The 24,614-nt window shown below is 40.9% G+C and overlaps 2 protein-coding genes across 2 annotated transcripts; one reads left to right on the top strand and one right to left on the bottom strand.

Annotated features, from left to right (window-relative positions):
- The first annotated feature begins 6 nt into the window (after window positions 1–6).
- LOC113472458 lies at window positions 7–11,099 on the top strand. Its single transcript, XM_026832216.1, has 7 exons — window positions 7–147; window positions 381–1,331; window positions 1,425–1,612; window positions 1,832–2,491; window positions 2,837–3,172; window positions 4,210–4,317; window positions 10,804–11,099. Exons 2-7 carry the CDS (start codon window positions 475–477, stop codon window positions 11,097–11,099), a joined length of 2,445 nt encoding a protein of 814 aa, XP_026688017.1. The 5' UTR covers window positions 7–147; window positions 381–474.
- Window positions 11,100–11,710: 611 nt separating this feature from the next.
- Window positions 11,711–14,808, bottom strand: LOC103521585. Its single transcript, XM_008486696.1, has 4 exons — window positions 13,657–14,808; window positions 13,130–13,315; window positions 12,600–12,793; window positions 11,711–11,852 (listed from the first exon to the last, which is right to left on the bottom strand). Exons 1-4 carry the CDS (start codon window positions 14,806–14,808, stop codon window positions 11,711–11,713), a joined length of 1,674 nt encoding a protein of 557 aa, XP_008484918.1.
- Between the last annotated feature and the right edge of the window lie 9,806 nt (window positions 14,809–24,614).

A 24,614-nucleotide genomic window follows, 5' to 3' on the forward strand; every position in this document is an offset into this window, starting at 1 on the left:
CCTGCCAGTACAAAATGAAGTGTCCTCAGAGAATATTAACAATGTTACTCCAAGAAAATCCATACGAAGGAACTCATATACCTTGGAATCTCCTACACCAGAAATTATTGAACATTTATGTGCCTTGCAGCACAAAAATGATCAGAGGTAAGTGACAGCTTATAAAATTAAAGGAGTTTTCTCATATTAAAAGTAAAGTAAGTAGGTACACACATATGAGGTAGAGAGACAACTTTTACTGACAATCAGTGCTGGTGAGATATTCAATTACCCATCATTTTTATCCTCAAAATTAATACAAAGTGTTATGAAGGCCCATATAAAACCTGTAGCTTCTCCAAATTTATTTTACCTTTTATTTCACATTTAATCTGTTTCAGATTAAAGCTGGAGTCAGGCAATTCAGATTTCCATAACTTGTCACCATCAGCATTGAAAACTGAGAAATACAAATGTCTCAAAAACTTGAACCTCATGAAATTCCAGTCTGAAGAATCTTACAAAAGCAGCTATGATTCTCAAGAGAAAACATTTCTTGAAAATTTGCCCCAGAATTTTTTCCATGCTAACGAAAATGTTTTGTCTGCCTCAAGATCTGATCTGAGTGAATCCAAACTAACCAATTCTATTCAGCAAGCAGCTGAGCTGTTGAACTCTATTAATCTCAGTGGTACTATACCTCGTAGTGAATTGACTAGAGAAAGTAATAGTGATGGTGCTCTCACAAATTCTACTGTGACAAATACACACGGCTTACTTCCTGATGAAGAGTCAACTATGGATAGTGCAAGCTCAACTTCTCATAATCTCTTCGCAAGAGCACTTCTACCCCAACAATCAGATGTTAGGAGTGAAACTTGTGATATGTCAAATGCAACCATTACAAATCTCGTGCTTCCTCATGACTCTGATGTGAGAGAGCAACGCTCTGAATCTCACGTGCCAAACCATCGCCACCGACGTGTGTGGAATCTGAAGCAAGCCAAACACCTGTGGGAAAACGAACAGCTACAAATCCCAGAGAAGAAATCCCACTCTGAACCAAGTACGAGAAGGAACAGTCCATTACTATCGTGCAAACAGAACTTGTCCTATTCACTTACATGTCTGGAAGATCTTGATGTGTCTGCAGCGCCCTCTTCTCATGATTATCTGGAACCTGTTCCTATGTCTACTGGAGATAATCTACAGAAACCAGACGCTTGTTTGGAACGAAGTCTTACTACATCGACCGAGGAAGATCTTAACTTGTACTCATACTATTTGAATCTCTACAAGGATATGTCGGCGTATGTGTCACAACAGGGAGAGCTCCTATCTCCCACACCAAGGTCAGATAACATAGATTCACAGAAAACAATAGATTTTTTCCCAGAAGAAACTCTGAACACTGTTTCACAAGGCATCTATAGAGGTGCACCAAGGTCAGATAAGATAGATTCACAGAAAACAATAGAATTTTTCCCAGAAGAAACGCTGAACACTGTTTCACAAGGCATCTATAGAGGTGCTTCTGATGATGACACTAGCTATGGGGTGTCTCGACAAGCTTTCCCTTGTGAAGGCACTAGTGTTGTTTCTAACACAGCGAGTAGTTCCATGGACCAAGTGTCACAACAGGGAGAGCTCCTATCTCCCACACCAAGGTCAGATAACATAGATTCACAGAAAACAATAGATTTTTTCCCAGAAGAAACGCTAAACACTGTTTCACAAGGCATCTATAGAGGTGCTTCTGATGATGACACTAGCTATGGGGTGTCTCGACAAGCTTTCCCTTGTGAAGGCAATGGTGTTTCTAACACAGCGAGTAGTTCCATGGACCAAGTGCCACGGGATCTCATCCAGTTTGATCCCGATGAAGAAGACTTTGACTTGGAAATCCCTGACAATCTGGACGATATCGAGCAATTCCTGCGCGATCTGCAACGCTCCCAGGAACAGGAAATGGCGTTCCTGTTAAGGAAGCAACAGGAAGAACAACTCTGGCTGAAGCAGAAGCAGCAGCGACTGAAGGAATCTGTGCTGAGCGTATCCTCGAGATCATCAAGTCAACAGTCGTCACTGAATTGTAGTGAGATGAGTAGTGTGTGTGATATCACCAGTCATGCTGCACAGCACTATCCTTTGTCTTTAAAACACGATAGGAGAGATTCGAAAGAAGCTGATTCACAGCACGAGGAGTATTCGCCAGTAGTCTCTAAAGCACAGTATCAAAATCCTACGGAGCGCGTGACAAATGAAAATGATCTCAACCTAGCCAACGTGAGTGCAGCGGTCAGAGAGATTAAATCAAACGAGATTACCGAAGCAAGTGCTGTCTCAGACGTGAATGTCCGTGTGAAAATGGTACCTAACAAATCCATTGATAGTAACAAGTCAACGCCTTCACAACATTATGATTCTTGTGAGGAGTGGTTTACACCCGAAGCAGACAAGCTTTCTCCGATGTCTGACGATATGAGGCGAATCAGGAATGATAGCGAAGAAGATAGAGAACTCCAGAGTAACCAGACAATCACTGAAGAGCCAAGACGAGATAAACCGAGCGTGCTTCCCATGTCTCAAGCAAAACTCACTAACAATGCATACCATGACAGCAACCAGCATCATGGTACATACAAACCTGTGTCTGAGGGTGTGCTGTGTAAGTCACCCATCCCTCAGTATAACCCACCTACCTCTCAGTACAACCCAATGCAGTGGAGTCACATTAGTGTAGAAACTAACACACCACTTGATGAAATACCAAGGACATACGGTGAAGAGAATACACATGAGCTAGGGTACATGCAAACAGTGTCCAACAATAAGGAAGGGAATGATAGCGAAGAAGATAGAGAACTCCAGAGTAACCAGACAATCACTGAAGAGCCAAGACGAGATAAACCGAGCGTGCTTCCCATATCTCAAGTAAAACTGAATGCTAACAATGCATACCATGACAGCAACCAGCATCATGGTACATACACATCTGTGTCAGAGGGTGTGCTGTGTAAGTCACCCATCCCTCAATATAACCCACCTACCTCTCAGTACAACGCAATACAGTGGAGTCACAATAGTCTAGAAACTAACACACCACTTGATAATGAAATACCAAGGACATACGGTGAATGGAATACACATGAGCAAGAGTACATGCACACCTTGGTATCCAACAATAAGGAACTTTTTTTTTTTTTTTTTTTTTTTTTTTTTTTTTTTTTTTTCAAGAGAGGTTCGATAGAGGGAACCATAACTGCTGAGGTCTTATTGTCCCGAAATCGAAGAGTGAAGGAAGACAGGATAGGAGAAAACCGGCCGCTCTGAAAACGAACCTTATTTGTTTAGGATACAGTTCGTCCCGAGCTGGAATGGAACCCGCGACCTAGCACATACAAGGCGGGCGCTCTACCTTCGAACTAGGCTGGCTCAGTAACGTCTTGTGTCCCGTATACCATAAAACTCTCTTTGTTCTTTATTTAGGCCTAGGAACGGCAGGCTTTCTCCTATCCTGTCTTCGTTCCCTCTTCGATTTCTGGACTATAAGACCTTAGCAGTTACAGTTCCCTCTGTCAAACCTCTTGAAAAAAAATCATATAGGCCGCGCGGCGGGCGCTTCGAACTCTTGACGTTCCCGCGCCTCCCAACAGATTTGATGTGTTATTTTCGCACCTCAAGGATGTTGATCAAACGCAAGGACGAAGAGCCTGGCAGGCAAATCAGATTGACCAAACCAAACCGAATCTGGACCAATCAAACAGAGGATTACCATCCCTACTACCGAGTGTGGACCAATCAAACCGGGGGTTACCATGCTTACTACCGAGTTTAGACCAATCAAACCGAACAGAGGATTACCATCCCTACTACCGAGTGTGGACCAATCAAACCGGGGGTTACCATGCTTACTACCGAGTTTAGACCAATCAAACCGGGGGTTACCATCCTTACCACGTGGTAAGGTGACGAGAGACGTGGATCAAATAGAAACCTCTGTGACGCCTTTCAGCGAAGACCACGAGAAAACAGTCTCAGAAGACAAACCCCCTGACCAAACACCCATCCCTCAGTATAACCCACCTACCTCTCAGTACAACCCAATGCAGTGGAGTCACATTAGTGTAGAAACTAACACACCACTTGATAATGAAATACCAAGGACATACGGTGAATGGAATACACATGAGCTAGGGTACATACAAACAGTGTCCAACAATAAGGAAGGTAACGATATGCTAGGAAACCTAGGCGCTGATATGCAAGGACACCTAGGCGCTGAGAATGAACACAGGAGCAGAGCCTCTCACAACGATGACATACTAGGACACCTAGGCGCTGAAGGTGAAGTCTATGGTTGAGTGGTCCATTGTCCATTAGTACCGGATGACACACGCCTAGCACTAGCTACACTAACACTTCTAGAGACATATGGATTACGTCACTCTATTCTATTCTAAAACCTACGACACACTCTATTCATAACGATATTGTTGGGTATTATAGATATTGCTCATACAAAATAAACGGCTAAATTAGCAACCATCCAACTTTGTCAAATCTCAGGATCGGTTTAGATTTTCGCAAAATCCTTTCTTATTGCACACCTAGACCATAAAAGGAACATTCCTACCAAATTTCAGCTTTGTAGGTGTTGTGGTTCTAGAGATGGAGCGATCAGTGTGTGAAATGTGAATGGATCTCGTTCTTATAATATAAGACTTTGTCAAGGTATTCCACTCTACTCGTCCGAATATTTTATGTATTGTGACGTAATGAGAATTTCTCTATTAGTCTACATGGAAACATTGCCTCTATGATGCACATTGGACACCTCGCCTACCGGATAAGGGTGTCCCGCGAACGACTGTACAACGCTTGAGCCTTGTGAATACATGACCTAAGGCCAGCCACTCACTATCAGAGGTCTACATACCTGATGAGCATACACACTGTCTGTCTGTCCTTCTGTCTGTAAACAAAATATCTCGAGAACGGTAAGAGCTAGTCTTGAAATTTTGCATGCAGCTCCCAAATGTGACAAGGATGCGACACGAAACTTTTGGTTAATATCGGTGCATTGCTTGGCGGCATTTTGGCCGCTTTTTGGCGGTTTTCGGTGTAATTCAATAATATCTCGGGAACGGTATGAGCTAAAGACTTAAAATTTGGTATGTAGTTCACAAATGTGACAAGGTTGCAACACAACTTTTTTTGTTAGAATAGGTGCTGCAGATGGCGGCATTTCGTCCGCTTTTTGGCGTCTTTCGGCCATTTTTTGGCGGTTTTCAGCTATACTGACTAAACAGTTAGAGATATTGTAAAAGTTACAATAGAAGAACACCCAAATAAGCATTTTTCAATAGGATAAGGAAAGTCGTGTGATGTTCGCAACATCCTTTTCGTGTTTAACCTAACCCTATAATAACACTGGTCATTGCTCATTTGTGAAAGCTCCTTTTTGTGTTTAACCTAACCCTATAATAACACTGGTCACTGCTCATGTGTGAAAGCTCCTTTTCGTGTTTAACCTAACCCTATAATAACACTGGTCACTGCTCATGTGTGAAAGCTCCTTTTCGTGTTTAACCTAACCCTATAATAACACTGGTCACTGCTCATGTGTGAAAGCTCCTTTTCGTGTTTAACCTAACCCTATAATAACACTGGTCACTGCTCATGTGTGAAAGCTCCTTTTCGTGTTTAACCTAACCCTATAATAACACTGGTCACTGCTCATGTGTGAAAGCTCCTTTTCGTGTTTAACCTAACCCTATAATAACACTGGTCACTGCTCATGTGTGAAAGCTCCTTTTCGTGTTTAACCTAACCCTATAATAACACTGGTCATTGCTCATTTGTGAAAGCTCCTTTTTGTGTTTAACCTAACCCTATAATAACACTGGTCACTGCTCATGTGTGAAAGCTCCTTTTCGTGTTTAACCTAACCCTATAATAACACTGGTCACTGCTCATGTGTGAAAGCTCCTTTTCGTGTTTAACCTAACCCTATAATAACACTGGTCACTGCTCATGTGTGAAAGCTCCTTTTCGTGTTTAACCTAACCCTATAATAACACTGGTCACTGCTCATGTGTGAAAGCTCCTTTTCGTGTTTAACCTAACCCTATAATAACACTGGTCACTGCTCATGTGTGAAAGCTCCTTTTCGTGTTTAACCTAACCCTATAATAACACTGGTCACTGCTCATGTGTGAAAGCTCCTTTTCGTGTTTAACCTAACCCTATAATAACACTGGTCATTGCTCATTTGTGAAAGCTCCTTTTTGTGTTTAACCTAACCCTATAATAACACTGGTCACTGCTCATGTGTGAAAGCTCCTTTTCGTGTTTAACCTAACCCTATAATAACACTGGTCACTGCTCATGTGTGAAAGCTCCTTTTCGTGTTTAACCTAACCCTATAATAACACTGGTCACTGCTCATGTGTGAAAGCTCCTTTTCGTGTTTAACCTAACCCTATAATAACACTGGTCACTGCTCATGTGTGAAAGCTCCTTTTCGTGTTTAACCTAACCCTATAATAACACTGGTCACTGCTCATGTGTGAAAGCTCCTTTTCGTGTTTAACCTAACCCTATAATAACACTGGTCACTGCTCATGTGTGAAAGCTCCTTTTCGTGTTTAACCTAACCCTATAATAACACTGGTCACTGCTCATGTGTGAAAGCTCCTTTTTGTGTTTAACCTAACCCTATAATAACACTGGTCACTGCTCATGTGTGAAAGCTCCTTTTTGTGTTTAACCTAACCCTATAATAACACTGGTCACTGCTCATGTGTGAAAGCTCCTTTTTGTGTTTAACCTAACCCTATAATAACACTGGTCACTGCTCATGTGTGAAAGCTCCTTTTTGTGTTTAACCTAACCCTATAATAACACTGGTCACTGCTCATGTGTGAAAGCTCCTTTTTGTGTTTAACCTAACCCTATAATAACACTGGTCACTGCTCATGTGTGAAAGCTCCTTTTTGTGTTTAACCTAACCCTATAATAACACTGGTCTTTGCTCATTTGGGACAGCTCCTTTTTGTAGCAATTTTCCGTTGATGTGAAAGCTCCTTTTTGTGTTTAACCTAACCCTATAATAACACTGGTCACTGCTCATGTGTGAAAGCTCCTTTTTGTGTTTAACCTAACCCTATAATAACACTGGTCATGTAGGTAGGTACATAGGTATTCTTTAACCACGATCGAATAAACTACGGGCTAAAAAATTCCCGGAGGGACGGACCCAGCTTGTTGTGTTTAACCTAACCCTATAATAACACTGGTCACTGCTCATGTGTGAAAGCTCCTTTTTGTGTTTAACCTAATTTAGGGTAACAATAACACTGGTCACTGCTCATTTGTGAAAGCTCCTTTTTGTGTTTAACCTAACCCTAAAATTGAACACTGAGCAGCAGTTTGAGAAAAACCAAAAAATAAGGGTGCCCCGAATTTATTGCTCTCCAGTGTAGTTGAAGTATTGTAGAGTTTTAAGTTAATTACCTACTATTGTAATTCTCATCTTAAAATGTATTACATTGATTTTGTGATTGCCTTAAAGGGGCGTAAAATCAATTATTTTAAAAAAGCGCACAGCATGGGTAGTGTAGAACACTTTTGTTGATCTTCGCGTGCCACAAAAATGGTCTGGCGGGCCAACATGTCCTCTAGTTGGAAATCGCTAACCTATACCTATAGATTATTTGTTCAATATTGTATATTGTACTATGTATTAGAAATTAGACGATTGCCCATGACTCCCATGAGTAATGAAACTACATATATTATGTTGATACAACCAGGACGTATTCTGCATTTAAAACAAGTGTTGCCATTGCTAAATCAATCTGCACAGTAATGAAACTACATATATTATGTTGATACAACCAGGACGTATTCTGCATTTAAAACAAGTGTTGCCATTGCTAAATCAATACGAATTGAGTTTTCTTATTTTTTGGGCTTTATTTTAAAAGAAGAGATGAGAGCTACGTAGGGAAAAGACTGAAAAGTGAAAAGAGTTAAAAGAATGGAAGCCAGGGGGAGAAAAATGCGAGAGAGTCCGAAGAAAAGGTGGAAAGATTGTGTGAATCAAGACTTGAGAGAGAAAAAAAACTTAGCAGGACATGAGGTACAAAATAGGGCTGTCTGGAAGAGACAAGCAACGCCGACCCTACTTCAATAGGAAATCTATTTTTTGGGGGACAGTCTTGGTCCCAATGTTGTCATGAATTTTAATAAAATTTCTCGTTTCAGCTTACCGCTGCCTGCTACGAGTGGACAAGGGTACACCAGAATGCAACTGTCCCCCAGGCTCGGCTCAATACTCGACTGATAGTCTCTGCTATCCGATATTTCAACAAGGACCTTGTGAATCTAACCAATACTTCGCAGGCTCGGCTCAATACTCGACTGATAGTCTCTGCTATCCGATATTTCAACAAGGACCTTGTGAATCTAACCAATACTTCGCCCCTGAGTTTCTTCTCGCTGAGTACCCGTGAGAAGTTAGCCATCATATCTCAGGACCGGGAACGACTGCGAAATCTCAAGCTAGCCGCCCTGTTGAGGGAGAAACGACCCTCCCTACCTTCGATACCGGCCCTGACCAGAACGAGACGGTCCCAGAAAACCATGTCCGAGTAAGTTGTCAGCCGTCCAAGACAGGTAATATTCTCACAACCAATACTTCGTCCCTGAGCCAGACAGGTAATATCCTCACAACCAATACTTCGTCCCTGAGCCAGACAAGTAATATTCTCACAACCAATACTTCGTCCCTGAGCCAGACAGGTAATATCCTCACAACCAATACTTCGTCCCTGAGCCAGACAGGTAATATTCTCACAACCAATACTTCGTCCCTGAGCCAGACAGGTAATATCCTCACAACCAATACTTCGTCCCTGAGCCAGACAGGTAATATTCTCACAACCAATACTTCGTCCCTGAGCCAGACAGGTAATATCCTCACAACCAATACTTCGTCACTGAGCCAGACAGGTAATATTCTCACAACCAATACTTCGTCCCTGAGCCAGACAGGTAATATTCTCATAACCAATACTTCGTCCCTGAGCCAGACAGGTAATATTCTCACAACCAATACTTGGCTGTTGCGGGGCCCACTCAGCCTCGTGAGGAAAATGAGTAGCTATGACATATAAATGCGCATAGCGACCGGTGCCTTGTGGACAGGGACACAAAAAAAAAAAAACCCCGGGGCCGGCAGCCCAATCGAGTGCCTGGGTTCCAGAACTCTTTTCTCAGAGCAGGACTTCTTGTCTGCCATGGTAATTTAAACCTCAGTATTAGCCTCATTTGGAGCACGCCTCCGTTTGAAGCAACGTTGGTGGAGGTTGGTATCCTGATAAGAGATGAAGAAATAATAATAATATCAATAACAAGTAGACTACTTGGTATCTGGTATCACTATACTTGTAATAAAAAATAAAAAAAAAAGTTAGAGAGGAAATGAGTGAACTCGGCTAGGATCTCCTGATTACCAGGCGAGTGTCATCACTAAGCCACCAAGGTAGGAATTATTCAAGTTTTTTTTGTAGCTAGCTTTAACAAAGAGCACATACAGCTTACAGAGATAATTGGTGAAGTCTATGGTTGAGTGGTCCATTGTCCATTAGTACCGGATGACACACGCCTAGCACTAGCTACACTAACACTTCTAGAGACATTATGGATTACGTCACTCTATTCTATTCTAAAACCTACGACACACTCTATTCATAACGATATTGTTTGGGTATTATAGATATTGCTCATACAAAATAAACGGCTAAATTAGCAACCATCCAACTTTGTCAAGGTATTCCACTCTACTCGTCCGAATATTTTATGTATTGTGACGTAATGAGAATTTCTCTATTAGTCTACATGGAAATAATGATAATTTCCCTATTACCATTCCACTACCTACAGTTTTTTATAACAAACATTCCATTTTATCCATATTTACACTGACAAAAAAAAAATGAAAAAATCCTGAAATGCATTTCAAGAAGAGCACTCCTTGTTTACAAGGCTTCCTCAGTATTCAAGGAGGGGGATTCTATAAGTAGGTAAGACAGCGTTGAAAAAGAAATGCTTTGACTTTAAGTCATGCATTTTGGATCAGATCCAATGGTGCATCATTGCCTTAGGATACAAAGAAAGTTTCCTTGATTTTTAAGGCCCATTTTTTTATCTAAGGATTGCTATTTTTTGGATGGTATGTTTTCCTATATGTTTGTGTCTGTTGTGCCTTTGATTTTGTATTTAAAATCAATGTAGGGTAAATAGGTAAGTTAAAAACTATCGTTGACTTTTTTTTACACACATTGAAGGTTGTTGATTTTTCTAAAGTAGGTATTCCTTAAGTAAATAATAATCTATTATTGTTATTTACTATAATAGTGGTATACAGTATTTGTGTCTTAATGAAGTGCCTTTAGTTGTATTCTTCTTTTCTACTTCAGTGATTTATTTACGTAGGTATTGTTGTTTAGTTACTGACTCAGTTAGAGTATCATTTATTCTAATAATTGAAGTAAAAACTCTTAGAATTCAAATAATGAAAATGGTACATATTTTTTTATTTTTTATAAAGAAAAAAATGAGATTTACTTAAAGAAAAAATACTTAAAGACATAAAATGCTTCCACTACCTCGGTAGACTTGGAATTAAAACCCCAATCTGCTTGTATTCTGTTCATGCCAGAATATCTTGTTGTTTTAGATTTTAGAATATGTAGTTGTGTTTCTTTTTCATTGTTAGATATAAATACATTGGTACCTATTTTGATAATGTATTAGGCGCTGAGAATGAACACAGAGCCCCTCACAAGGTGCATCACAGGGGAGATAGAACAGTGGGGGTTCTGAGAGACATTCTCAACATGACGCAACATTCAGAGGATGTTGATCAAACGCAAGGACGAAGAGCCTGGCAGGCAAATCAGATTGACCAAACCAAACCGAATCTGGACCAATCAAACAGAGGTTTACCATCCCTACTACCGAGTGTGGACCAATCAAACCGGTTGTTAGATATAAATACATTGGTACCTATTTTGATAATGTATTTTGCACCAAAGACTAATCGTAAGTGAATTATATACCCCAGTACTTTTGTAGTTTTCTATATTCGTTGATTATCATTTAATTTATCTAAAATGCTAGTTAATTAATTCGACCTATGTATGTATTAGCTCTCAGATTTCTTTTTTTTTCCAAGAGAGGTTCGATAGAGGGAACCATAACTGCTAAGGTGTCATTGTCCCGAAATCGAAGAGTGAAGGAAGACAGGATAGGAGAAAACCGGCCGTTCTGAAAACGAACCTTATTTGTGTTACCATCCTTACCACATGGTAAGGTGACGAGAGACATGGATCAAATAGAAACCTCGGTGACGCCTTTCAGCGAAGACCACGAGAAATCAGTCTCAGTAGATATGGACAAAGACCACGAGGTTTTGAAAACAGTCTCAGAAGACAAACCCCCTGACCAAACCCGACTAGCGTTACTATGGCAACAGTGGATGGACGAAGTACAAGCGAGCAAGATGGCCGAAACCAATCCAAACCAACTAGACACGCTAAGTCAAACATCAAACCATCAGCTAGACACGCTAAGTCAAACATCAAACCATCAGCTAGATACGCTAAGTCAATCGGTATCACAAGCCTCGGAGTTGGACGTCCCGTCAGGAGCGTTTGAATTCTCACCTCAGACACAAGCCAAGCTTGTCGACATTCTCGGCAAAGATTGGTCTGACATTGTCATGAGAGCGTCGCACTTTGCTTCCACAACTTCTCGTTTTCTTTTCAGCCTTCACAGCTCCCGTAGCGTTGTTGCTCTTGGGTCTAGAGGGGAAACAAGAAAAAATAGGGAAAAAAATTAGACAAAAGAAAACTCGGAACCTCGCGTATTTACTTAAGAATCACAATTATTATTATTGCCTTTAATGTCTGGTAAATTGGACAGGACTAAGCAGAAAAGAACCAGCCATAAGCCAATAATTCCCTTCTGGATGTTTCTTTTCTGCTTGATATTATTGTTCCATTGTTTGTGCTATTTCAATGAACCTGTGTTTTGTCCTTGAAAAGTTAAAAAAAAAAAAAAATCTGTTGCCGCTTTCAACCGATGTCTTTTTACTCATTTTCAACAGATGCCATTTTACCTATAATATTTGTAAAAAAAGTCCATTTAACTGTCTTCTTATTGAGTTGGTAGTAAAACCCCTACACTTGTTTACTATTTAGTTCTTTGTTTTGGAATATTTCTCCTGCGGCCGGGACTCGAACCGGCGACCTTCAGGTTGGACGGCCGACAACTTACTCGAACCAACCTCAGTGGTGCAGTGGTTAGCACGGTGGACTTTGAATCTGGAGGTTGGTGGTTCGAGTCCAAGTCATGTCATAAAATTTAGCGTAGTATATTAAGCGGGGAACGACATTTGTGACAAGCATTTATGCTTAATACAATTAAAATTCCTTTTTTGGTAGTAAAACCCCTACACTTGTTTACTATTTAGTTCTTTGTTTTGGAATATTTCTCCAGCGGTCGGGACTCGAACCAGCGACCTTCAGGTTGCACGGCCAACCACTTACTCGGACATGGTTTTCTGGTACCGTCTCGTTCTGGTCAGGGCCGGTATCGAAGGTAGGGAGGGTCGTTTCTCCCTCAACAGGGCGGCTAGCTTGAGATTTCGCAGTCGTTCCCGGTCCTGAGATATGATGGCTAACTTCTCACGGGTACTCAGCGAGAAGAACGTATCGTAAAGTTCGTAGCAGGCAGCGGTAAGCTGAAACGAGAAATTTTATTAAAATTCATGACAACATTGGGACCAAGACTGTCCCCAAAAAATAGCTTTCCTATTGAAGTAGGGTCGACGTTGCTTGTCTCTTCCAGACAGCCCTATTTTGTACCTCATGTCCTGCTAAGTTTTTTCTCTCTCAAGTCTTGATTCACTCAATCTTTCCACCTTTTCTTCGGACTCCCTCGCATTTTTCTCCCCCTGGCTTCCATTCTTTCAACTCTTTTCACTTTTCAGTCTTTTCCCTACGTAGCTCTCATCTCTTCTTTTAAAATAAAGCCCAAAAAATAAGAAAACTCAATTCGTTCGATCAATTCAACTCACCTGTTGTATGAGTCTGGTGTGCAGATCCAAATCCATGCTGCTCAGACTAGCAGGATCTGACTGCAAGGACATTGCACACTGGAGCGTATCCTGTATCGTAGCCTTGATGTGTTGCACGCGTTGAGATCTCAATAGACGACGCACGAGAAAGCCCCGCGCCGCTGCTGTTAGTGTAAGCGCAGCCGCCTGCGAACATAACACGTCAAATGGTTTAGAACAGAACATCGTAGGCTTTTTTTAGAGGTTTGATAAAAAATACTAGGGTCTTATTTTCCCGAAAGCGAAGAGAGAAGGAAAACAGGATAGGAAAAATCCAGCCGTTCCGAGAGCGAACCTTATCCGTTCAGGATAAAATGCGCCCGGGCGTGAATCGAAACCGCGGCCTAGTGTTACCAACCAAGCCAACTAGGCTGGTATAGCTAGTTTTTATCTTGGAGCAATATTTGTGGTCAAGTGAGTAACACACTGGAGGTCCCGGGTTCGATTCCTGATGGAGTGGAAGTTTTTAAGACATTCAAAGGGCTCACCTGTTCTCTTTCCGAGTACGAAGCTTTGATGATGGTTTTGGGTCTCAAGTTAGCCTCCCGGTGCAGTCTGCTCACCACGTTCGTTTCAAACTCATGCAGCCCTGGCGTTCGCTTTACGTTCGGTGTTAGGAGGTACTTCTGCTTAACCGACTCTAGGGACATAGGGGCCGAAGAATTTGGTGAAACCTCCGCATGGTTTGGGTCTGGGATATCAGAGGACGGACTTTCTGAGGTTGTATTATTTGAGTTTAGCGTGTTCTGCGGGATTGAAACGTCTACCAACGGTTGGTTGGCGTGTTCCCCTAACGACATTGCCTGCACGTAATCTGACAATGCCTGAACAGGTGTCATGGATTCTGAAATCGCCTGTACGGGGTTTAGCGTAGATTTCAGCATGCTCACCACGTTCGTTTCAAACTCATGCAGCCCTGGCGTTCGCTTTACGTTCGGTGTTAGGAGATACTTCTGCTTAACCGACTCTAGAGACATAGGGGCCGAAGAATTTGGTGAAATCTCCGCATGGTTTGGGTCTGGGATATCAGAGGATGGACTTTCTGAGGTTGCATTATTTGAGTTCAGCGTGTTCTGCCGGATTGAAACGTCTACCAACGGTTGGTTGGCGTGTTCCCCCAACGACATTGCCTGTACGTAATCTGACAATGCCTGAACAGGTGTCATGGATTCTGAAATTGCTTGTACGGGGTTTAGCGTAGATTTCAGCCCATTAGAAGACTGAATGAGCTCCCTTGGAACGTAATCTGTCAATTCTGTCATGGAAGACGAGAGAGATGATCCATCAGGCTGTTGTGACGTCACTTCGGGTAGTTTAACTTCGCGGTTCCTCGTTTCCTGGGTGACAATGTCAGACCAATCTTTGCCGAGAATGTCGACAAGCTTGGCTTGTGTCTGAGGCGAGAATTCAAACGCTCCTGACGGGACGTCCAACTCCGAGGCTTGTGATACCGATTGACTTAGCGTGTCTAGCTGATGGTTTGATGTTTGACTTAGCGTGTCTAGTTGGTTTGGATTGGTTTCGGCCATCTTGCTCGCTTGTACTTCGTCCATCCACTGTTGCCACAGTAACGCTAGTCGGATTTGGTCAGGGGGTTTGTCTTCTGAGACTGTTTTCAAAACCTTGTGGTCTTTGTCCATATCTACTGAGACTGTGATTTGAGACGTTTGATTCGAACAATTTCGAACAGTTCTGCATTAACTATGCGAATGAGAAACTGCAACAGCAGTTCAATCAGGTGAGAAAAGGGTAATTATTCAGAAGCCACGACAATGAAAGAGAAGTGTTTTCGTGTTTAACCTAACCTATAGGTATAGGTGTGCTGGACATATACGGATTTGAGACGTTCGATTCGAACAATTTCGAACAGTTTTGTATTAACTATGCGAATGAGAAATTGCAACAGCAGTTCAATCAGGTGAGTGGAAGGTCCTTGGTTCGATTCTTTCCAGCTTCTCTTGGGGGGCTTAAGCCCCCCCAAAGTTATCAGGGCCTCTTACACTAGATAAAATTGGATTTCAGAATAATAATCCAAAACACCATTTTTTACTTTCCTTATCCTATAGGAAGGAAAGTAATGTAATCGGGTCAAATTTTCGATGGTCAGTTTTTAGTGCCAAAACACGTTTTGAGGTCCCCAAAACCTTATACCTTAGCCCGTCCCTTATACCTTTTTATTTTCCTTGTCCTATAGGAAGGAAAGTAATGTATTTGGGTCAAATTTTCGATGGTCAGTTTTTAATGAAAAAACACGTTTTGAGGTCTCTAGAGCCTAAATCCAAATTTTCAGCCATATTTGGGTCAAATTTTCGATGGTCAGTTTTTAATGAAAAAACACGTTTTGAGGTCTCTAGAGCCTAAATCCAAAGTTTTAGCCATTGGTCCGTGTGTGTGTCTGTCTTTTAGTGTCAAAACACGTTTTGAGGTCTCTAGAGCCTAAATCCAAAGTTTCAGCCATTGGTCCGTGTGTGTGTCTGTCTGTGTGTGTCTGTAAACAAAATATCTCGAGAACGGTAAGAGCTAGAGACTTGAAATTTGGTATGTAGCTGTCAAATGTGACAAGGATGCGACACGAAACTTTTGGTTAAGACCGGTGCAACGGTTGGCGGCATTTTACCCCGCTTTTTGGCGGTTTTCGGTGTAATTTAACAATATTTCGGGAACGGTATAGATAGGTACGCTAGAGACTTAAAATTTGGTATGTAGTTCACAAATGTGACAAAGGATGCAACACAAAACGTTTGATTGAGATGGTGCTGCGCTTGGCGGTATTTTGACCGCTTTTGGACAGATTTTGACCGTTTTTTGGCGGTTTTCGGCTATAACGACAAAACGGTTAGAGATATTGTAAAAGTTAGGGTAAAAGAACACTCAAATAAGCATCATTCAATAGGATAAGGAAAGTCGTGTGATGTTCACACCAGATTTTTTTTTTTTTCATTTCCACCTGAAAACCATTGAATTTCTGATAGAAAAGTACCCCTTTTTGTCCTCTTTAATTCCATTCTCTTGAATTTTCCGAGAAATTAGAATTTACGGAGATATTAATGATTTAAAAGGAAATTCCGTCAATTTCCTACCTTTAACTATGAATCCCCGTGATGTGCAAAACTATCTTATAGCAAGTTTTGTTTTCTTTTCAATGGTGCAATCAGTTTTTTTAGTCCGTCCTTCCTTTATTATTACAATAGTAATAAAAAGGTATAAGAGACAGACTATTGTATTCGCTTCGGTGTTGTCTGTCTGACCCCATAGAAGGACTTATCCAAACCTAGTCGACCTATATATCAAGTAAAAGGTCTTTTTACCAGGAACACGAAAGTGGTGGTGCAAATTTTGTCCAGAAAACCATAAAGCCAAAAAACTAAAAAAACCGGTTTTTGGGGGATTTTTGTCACATTTTCTCACACAAATGAGCTCTGCTCTTGAAATTTGTCGCGACGACCTATAAACTCAAATCGAGAAAGTTTTAGATAACACTTCAGTCGATAATTTAAACCACGATCGAATAAACTACGGGCTAAAAAATTCCCGGAGGGACGGGCCCAGCTTGTTATTATCTTTATTAGTTCAAAAGATATAAAGAACCACGATCGAATAAACTACGGGCTAAAAAATTCCCGGAGGGACGGGCCCAGCTTGTTATTATCTTTATTAGTTCAAAAGATATAAACGTTAAAAGAGGACAAAGTATGAAAAACGTCGAAAACAGAAAATCATGAATAACTCCGCCCCTGTTGAAAATCAGACCCGACCAACCCTTAAGCGTTGTACAGTCGTTCGCGGGACACCCTGTATGAAAAGCCTCGGTTGGTTATTAGGAATGATTGCTTAGACTTGTGTGTGACATGGCTCGGGTTTTCTATTTGCAGGGACTCTCAGGAATGAATGCATGGGGGTTGGGATCACTATCCAATGTGCTCTTGGCTAGTCTGTTATGTTATGCACAGGGAGCTATTGTACCGCCCCCATGGGCAGATCCTAATCACAACCCATGTGCCTCACAACCTGGAGGTTGGCAACTCATCTACTGGCCTGCTGATAAGAAATGTTAACCTGATGAGCATACACACTATCAGGTAGACCTGACAAGCGGACCTGATCAGGTGTACCTTTCAGGTCTACCTAATAGTGAGTGGCTGCTCTCAAGGGCTACCAGAAAAACCTATTCGGTCGGGTTAGATTTTCAATAAGGGCGGAATCATTCAGGATATTCTGTTTTTCATACCTTGTCCTCTTAGAACGCTTATATCCTTTGAACTAATAAAGATAAAAACAAAAACCTGATGAGCATACACACTATCAGGTAGACCTGACAAGCGGACCTGATCAGGTGTACCTTTCAGGTCTACCTAATAGTGAGTGGCTGGTCTCAAGGGCTACCAGAAAAACCTATTTGGTCGGGTTAGATTTTCAATAAGGGCGGAATCATTCAGGATATTCTGTTTTCCATACCTTGTCCTCTTAGAACGCTTATATCCTTTGAACTAATAAAGATAAAAATAAAATTTGCTATAAGATAGGTTTAGAAATGTTATCGGATTTTTCAGCGAGGGTAATATGATTTGTATGTGTCTGCAGTGAACCGCGAGCTACATCATACATATATTATGTAGAGAAATGTTATCGGATTTTTCAGCGAGGGTAAGATGATTTGTATGTGTCTGCAGTGAACCGCGAGCTACATCATACATATATTATGTACAAATTATTTCAAAAATGAAGTAAAGAAATAAGTGTCGTCATGTGAATTTCTCGAGAAATGGCCATTTCTATCCGAAAAGTACTACTTCCCGGGGTTGAACCAGGTTTTTAATGAATTATTTCAAAAATGAAGTAAAGAAATAAGTGTCGTCATGTGAATTTCTCGAGAAATGGCCATTTCTATCCGAAAAGTACTACTTCCTGGGGTTGAACCAGGTTTTTAATAGCACCACTGCATGTTCCATATACCCTTTCCTTATCCTAGGATCTATCAGAATTCAAAAATTCCTAGCCATTCGAAACATAAAGGAATACCTTGCAGGACTCCTGCGACATACTGTATAATGTATATTGTATTGGTGTCTTGGATATTTCACTGTCATTATTATTTAGTGATTTTAACATCATAAAACTTCACGTGGAATTTCACATAACAACGTCATGAATACTAGTGGTGAAATTATTCCCCCCACTATTATTGATAACAACTAAATGTGCTTTTTATTTCAGATACCCTTGTCCGGAAACTATGGAGTTGAGTCCAGGGCTGGACAAGGGTACACCAGAATGCAACTGTCCCCCAGGCTCGGCTAGGACTCCTGCGACATACTGTATAATGTATATTGTATTGGTGTCTTGGATATTTCACTGTCATTATTATTTAGTGATTTTAACATCATGAAACTTCACGTGGAATTTCACATACCTAATAACGTCATGAATACTAGTGGTGAAATTATTCCGAGAGAGAGAGAGAGAGAGAGAGAGAGAGAGGAGAGAGAAGAGAATGGAAACACTGAGATAAATAAATCGCAGAATAAGTGATGATGTGTTGTTGACTTCAGAAAGGTTTTAAATAATAGTGAGCTATATCTACATAATAATTTATATACGAATACCTTCATACGAGAACTATAGGTAGGTAAGTATAGGTTTTCATAGTAAGTTTGTATAGGTACCTACCTATTATGGTACCAACCTCTTGTGTTTCGACTTTATTTATATTATTTTAAGGAAGTTAAAGTTAAACTTTTACCACACTTTAAGACTCGGAGAGGCATGATCTCATTTCTACGTGTGAATAGTTTTAAGGTAAAAAACAACTTGAATCGAACCTAGTTCCTGTGGATATACACCAGGGCCGTTCACAGGGGGGTATAGTCGGTCCTGGGATCTTCAAGGGAGGCCAAAACCAGCAGCAGTCCACTACAAAAAAAAAGTAAAAGGAAGGAATTTTAATTGTGTTAAGCACAAATGCTTGTCACAAATGTCGTTCCCTGCTTAATGCACTACGCTAAATTTTATGGCTTGACTTGGACTCGAACCACCAACCTCCAGATCCGAAGTCCACTGCGCTAACCACTACACCACTGAGGTTGTACTTAGTATTCTAGTACAACCAAAGTACTTAGTATTCTTCTTCTTCGTCTTTTTCCGTGTTCTTCTTCTTATCCTTCTGCTGCTGCTTCAGCTTCTTCTCCTTCTGCTTTTTCTTCTCCTCCTCCTCCTCCTCCGCTTCTTTCTCCTTCTTCTTTTTCTCCTGTTCGCCTTCTTTTTCTTCGCCTCTCAATCAGGGTTACTGCTTTTGGGCCGACATTTGATTTTGGCTACAAAAGTTTTACGAGTGGATGCCCTTCACACTCAGCACTCAACCTTTGCTATTTGTTTAGCAAAGGAAATTTCAGGTTGGTCTCTCCCTGTTTAAAGTCCCCCAGCCAGACTAAGCCGGTCTATTCATACACAAAAAGCATACTCCGAGGCTTAGGGTAGGGGCAAATAGCCCTGAAGGATGGGTTGAGCTTCTGCGAATAAACCCGGTCTATTCCCTGTTTAAAGACTCAGCACTCAACCTTTGCTATTTGCTTAGCAAAGGAAATTTCAGGTTGGTCTCTCCCTGTTTAAAGTCCCCCAGCCAGACTAAGCCGGTCTATTCATATTATTTCATACACAAAAAGCATACTCCGAGGCTTAGGTGTAGGGGCAAACAGCCCTGAAGGATGTGTTGAGCTTCTGCGAATAAAGCCGGTCTATTCCCTGTTTAAAGTAGTTTTATAACTTGTTTTTGTTTTCTCTTAAGGAACGATAAGACCCAGCAAAGGGTTACCCATGAAATAAATAAGACCTTATTCAGACTGCGGGAGTAAAGGGACTTTTCGGCTCATTCTGGTAGGATAAACAAGGTATATTCTATACTATTCTAAAGTCGGCCCTGCCGTAATGTATGCATCATGAACAAGAAATAAACTATGAATATAAGACGAGTACAAAAATGGGCTTCATTGTTATGTAAGGAAAAGATATGGATGGATTCCATTATTCTGGCAACAGATCCGATGGTTGTTGACCAAACGAAGTGTCTTAACTCGAAGCTTTTGCTTTTCTATACTTTGTTGTTGTTGTAGCAGTGACAGTTGGAACGAGAAGGAAGCGCATCCCCAACATCAGTCAACATCCCCAACAGGTTCCAGGGTTGGAATGAGATCAAGGAAGGTGGCAGCTTGCATTGGGTTCTCCCAGAGGCCTATCGGGGTAAGGGTGGGTCTTCGCTCCAGGACGACCCGGGAAGCTCAACATCTTTCCGACCAAAGACCATCAATCCCCCTCAGTTCCAGCTTGGTTTTAAGTGGGTAGGTGGTATACCTATCTAATTAATCTCGCAGTGTAGTTGTTAGCACGGTGGACTTCGGACTAATGGAACAAAAACAAAATAAATCACCATGTGACGAGTATTCATATTAAATTTAAAAGCAATTAAAATTTCTCTTTATTTTAAATATTAAGTAATTTTGAAACCACTGTTTATGTTAAATAGACAAAACGATACCTACTACCTACTTAATAAGTATTACTTATTCTACTATACTTAATAAGTATTACTTATTCTCCCAAATGGGGAAACAACCTCGATGACCGATGGCGTCTACATGGTCCAGAAATGGGGTTATAGCTGATCCTATACCGGGGGTTTCCAACTAGCGGCCCGCGGGCCACATGTGGCCCGCCAGACCATTTTTGTAACCCGCAAAGCTTTTTGGGGTTTGTACAAACTTACCTAAATGTAAAACAAAAGGTTTGGTACTTGGACAAAAATGGAAATTGAACCCGGCTCTGCTGTGTGCAAGACCAGTGTAGTTATCATTGAGTCATGTAAACTGACCCCCTTTAGTGTTCAGCTACAAAAAGGAGAATACTTTTTGAAGAGTTTTGCCTGCGGCGCTCAAGATTCGATCGGGCTCCATTTCTGAAAAGTTGGGGGGTGCTCCCCTATGTACATATGTGGCCCACGAAGTACCTCCGAATGTAACATGTAGCTCGCATACACATGGAAGTTGGAAACCCCTATCCTATACTTTGTTAGTCTTGATACATAACTGTATCCTAAGCCTCATATTTAATCCTGTTGCGTCTTAAAGCCTTATAGGGTCACTTCCTAGACTTTGTTTTATCAGGATAAAAAAATAATGTTCTTCCTTGGATTTTTATAATATTTATCAGGGGAAGTTGCATGGAATGGAGTAGGTCGAAAAGAATTGAGATTTTTCTTCTCTGATTATTTCAATTTTTGGCGCTAGTTCACTTCTTCACTTGTACAAATCCCAGTAATCTCCACAGTGGATCTTCATGTCCATTATTAGCTCTAGGCCCTTACACCTGTCCAAATGCCACGTAGGGTATTGCATAAGCTACCTCCTGGGAATCGAACAACATTACTACTGAGAAGAGCTACTGAAAATAGTGGTTCTTCTTCTTCGCGTTTTCCCGTGTACAGACGGGGTCGGCGTTTTTTGTCAGCCTCTCAATCAGCCCCAACTAAGGTGATTGCTTTGGGCTGACAATTGGTTTTGGCTACAAATTTTACGAGTGGATGCCCTTCGCGCCTCTCCTATGCCGTTTTCGAACGGCCCTGATTCGATTATATCGATTGTTCTTCTTATTCATATTATTGTTTTACATAACCGAAAATCACTTCTACCATAACTTGTCTTCACGAGGACCACGTTACCATGTCCAGTCCAAATATTTTCAAAGTTCAAAGCGGTCACGATATGTTGGGTCAGGCGGGTCTATGTGGCCCACGAAGTACCTCCGAATGTAACATGTAGCTCGCATACACATGGAAGTTGGAAACCCCTATCCTATACTTTGTTAGTCTCAAGTGGTTAGTTCAATTTCGACGAAAGCCAGACCAAGTCGCTAGGTCGCAAGTTCCTCCTCGGGGCGAAATTTGGTCTTCTCTTATCCAGTCCTTTACCTCTTTTCCATTTCGGAGCAATAAGGGTTCCATTGTTACAGTTCGCTCAAATGCAAAACTGTCGATTTAAAACAGAGACCTCACTTCGTTCGATAAAAAAAGCCATTTATTTGGCATTTTGTTAGCTTTGTAATATCTTTTGACAGGTGTCTTGGTACCTAAAGTGTACATATTTGTAATGTTTATTGTACACACACGCGCTACTTTAGCAAAATCAGACCGATCTTCGGCTATCCGACTATTATTCAACCAAATTTAATTGCGGCTCGGTCAATGGGTCAAACTTTTCGGCTCTTTGGTCTCCCTAGAGGCAAAATACAGATATCTACATAACAGAGCCACAGGGGACATGATCTAATTTCGGTACCGTCTGACTTGGTCCAATTCCGATAGTAAAGCCTGCTAAGCCAGCCACTCACGCTCAGATTATCTGCCTGCCTGAGAGACCAAAGTCGGAAGCTTTTTCTGCCACTCACACTAAGACTTAGGTCTGTCAGACAGTCTGAACGTGAGTGGCGAAAAAAGCTTTTGACCTCTGGTCTCTCAGACGAATTGAAGACTGAATTTTTTTCCACCACAAACGTTCTGAGAAGGTCTGACAAACAGTCTGTGAGCTTGAGTGGCCCGCCCACAAGCTACAATTTGTCTGTAGACTTTACAACTTGCGACCAATCTTATCTGTCGACTGACCGTACTTGTGTAAGGCCAGACTTTATGTTTGCGCAGACTTTTCACGTATGACCTATCGAAAGCCAAGTTTGTAAAACCAAATTGGATGTCTGCAGACAAATCGGAGAGTGTGTAGCAAGCTTAACTTAGGATCTATCTGAAAGCGGCTCCTATAAGCTGCCTGAGATTTTGTCCATTAGAGATCCAATTAATTGATATAATTCACAAACAGTCTGTGAGCTTGAGTGGCCCGCCCACAAGCTACAATTTGTCTGTAGACTTTACAACTTGCGACCAATCTTATCTGTCGACAGACCGTACTTGTGTAAGGCCAGACTTCATGTTTGCGCAGACTTTTTGTAGTACTCACGTATGACCTATCGAAAGCCAAGTTTGTAAAACCAAATTGGATGTTTGCAGACAAATCGGAGAGTGTGTAGCAAGCTTAACTTAGGATCTATCTGAAAGCGGCTCCTATAAGCTGCCTGCTGCCTACATGAGATTTTGTCCATTAGAGATCCAATTAATTGATATAATTTTGTATCTCTCAGCATCAAAACAAGATACGGCCAAGCCCCTCGGAACTAACATAATCATAATATTTATAATACGTTCGCGTTATGAGTTATTATTAATTTATCATTCCGTACAAATACCTACGTCGACTTGGTAAGTGGTCCTATCCAAACTCAATGACCCAATTATTTATGTAATAGTTATGGAATATATGGAGATAGGCAACAACTACCTCTAATGTACGAACAGGTACTTGCGGACCTAATAAACTATATGGAGCAAAAAATAACTTCAATCGACGAGAAATATTCTTACGTGTAAGTATCTACCTAAAAAAGCAAGAAAGCAGATGACCTCTTGTTCTCGTAGGAAACAGGTTTACTTTTTTGCTCAAATTTTATAACAGGCAATCAATATAACTATTTTTTGTTTACTTGCATAGTTTATAGGGTTACCTCTAAAAAAAGCACTACTAACTTATACTTACTCGTATACCGCCTGCATGTGGGTCCGCTTTTACGATCTCGTCCTAGTTTAAAACAATGGACAACTAAACTTGGAATTTAGTTTAATGGACTTAGTTTGTAGTCAACAATTAGGTCCTACCTGTTATCAAATAGGTGGTGATCGCTATAAGTAATGATGAATATTAGGTATTGTTCATGGCATAATTAGTTAATAGGATTTATAAAATAATAAAATATCGATGGTTATTTTGGGTTGTCCGAATAACAACCACGCGCACCGTTGCATAACTCATCAGGTCATCAGTCTTCCTCCAAGGTCGTTGAAAGCTCATCTTAACCTACAGAAACTCTATGTTTAAAATCATCAAGCTAAATCTCCTGGGATTTCCAAGGTGTGATCTAATCCTCAAGTGACCACATGATCTTACCCAAAAACTACTAAAGTTGGAGTATTAGTTTTCAAAGATTTATAAAAAAATAATGCTTTATGTCTAGACAGAATTGAATAGCACCTGGTTAGAACGTATGCATGTTTGTATGTACCTACATAATATTAAATGGGTCATCCTCTTCCAATTCAGTGAATGTAGATGAGTTTAAGTGATGGGTAGAAGAAGAAAAAAGTTACATAATCCGGCAGGTTAATCGTGATTGGACATAAAAAAAGTAATAGTTACCAAGTTGGAGACTCACCAGAGAGTTTAGATCAGCAAGGTCGTACCAAGGTTCCACGGAAATGAAAGAAAGTAAGGTAACAACTGTTCATACTGGGTGAACTAGAACACTAATCATCACGATTTATTTGTGGTGAAGCTGGAAAGCTTCTTCACAATTAGTG

This window comes from Diaphorina citri, unplaced genomic scaffold (genome assembly GCF_000475195.1).
Source record: "Diaphorina citri unplaced genomic scaffold, Diaci psyllid genome assembly version 1.1 scaffold75, whole genome shotgun sequence".
NCBI classification, from domain to species: Eukaryota; Metazoa; Arthropoda; class Insecta; order Hemiptera; family Psyllidae; genus Diaphorina; species Diaphorina citri.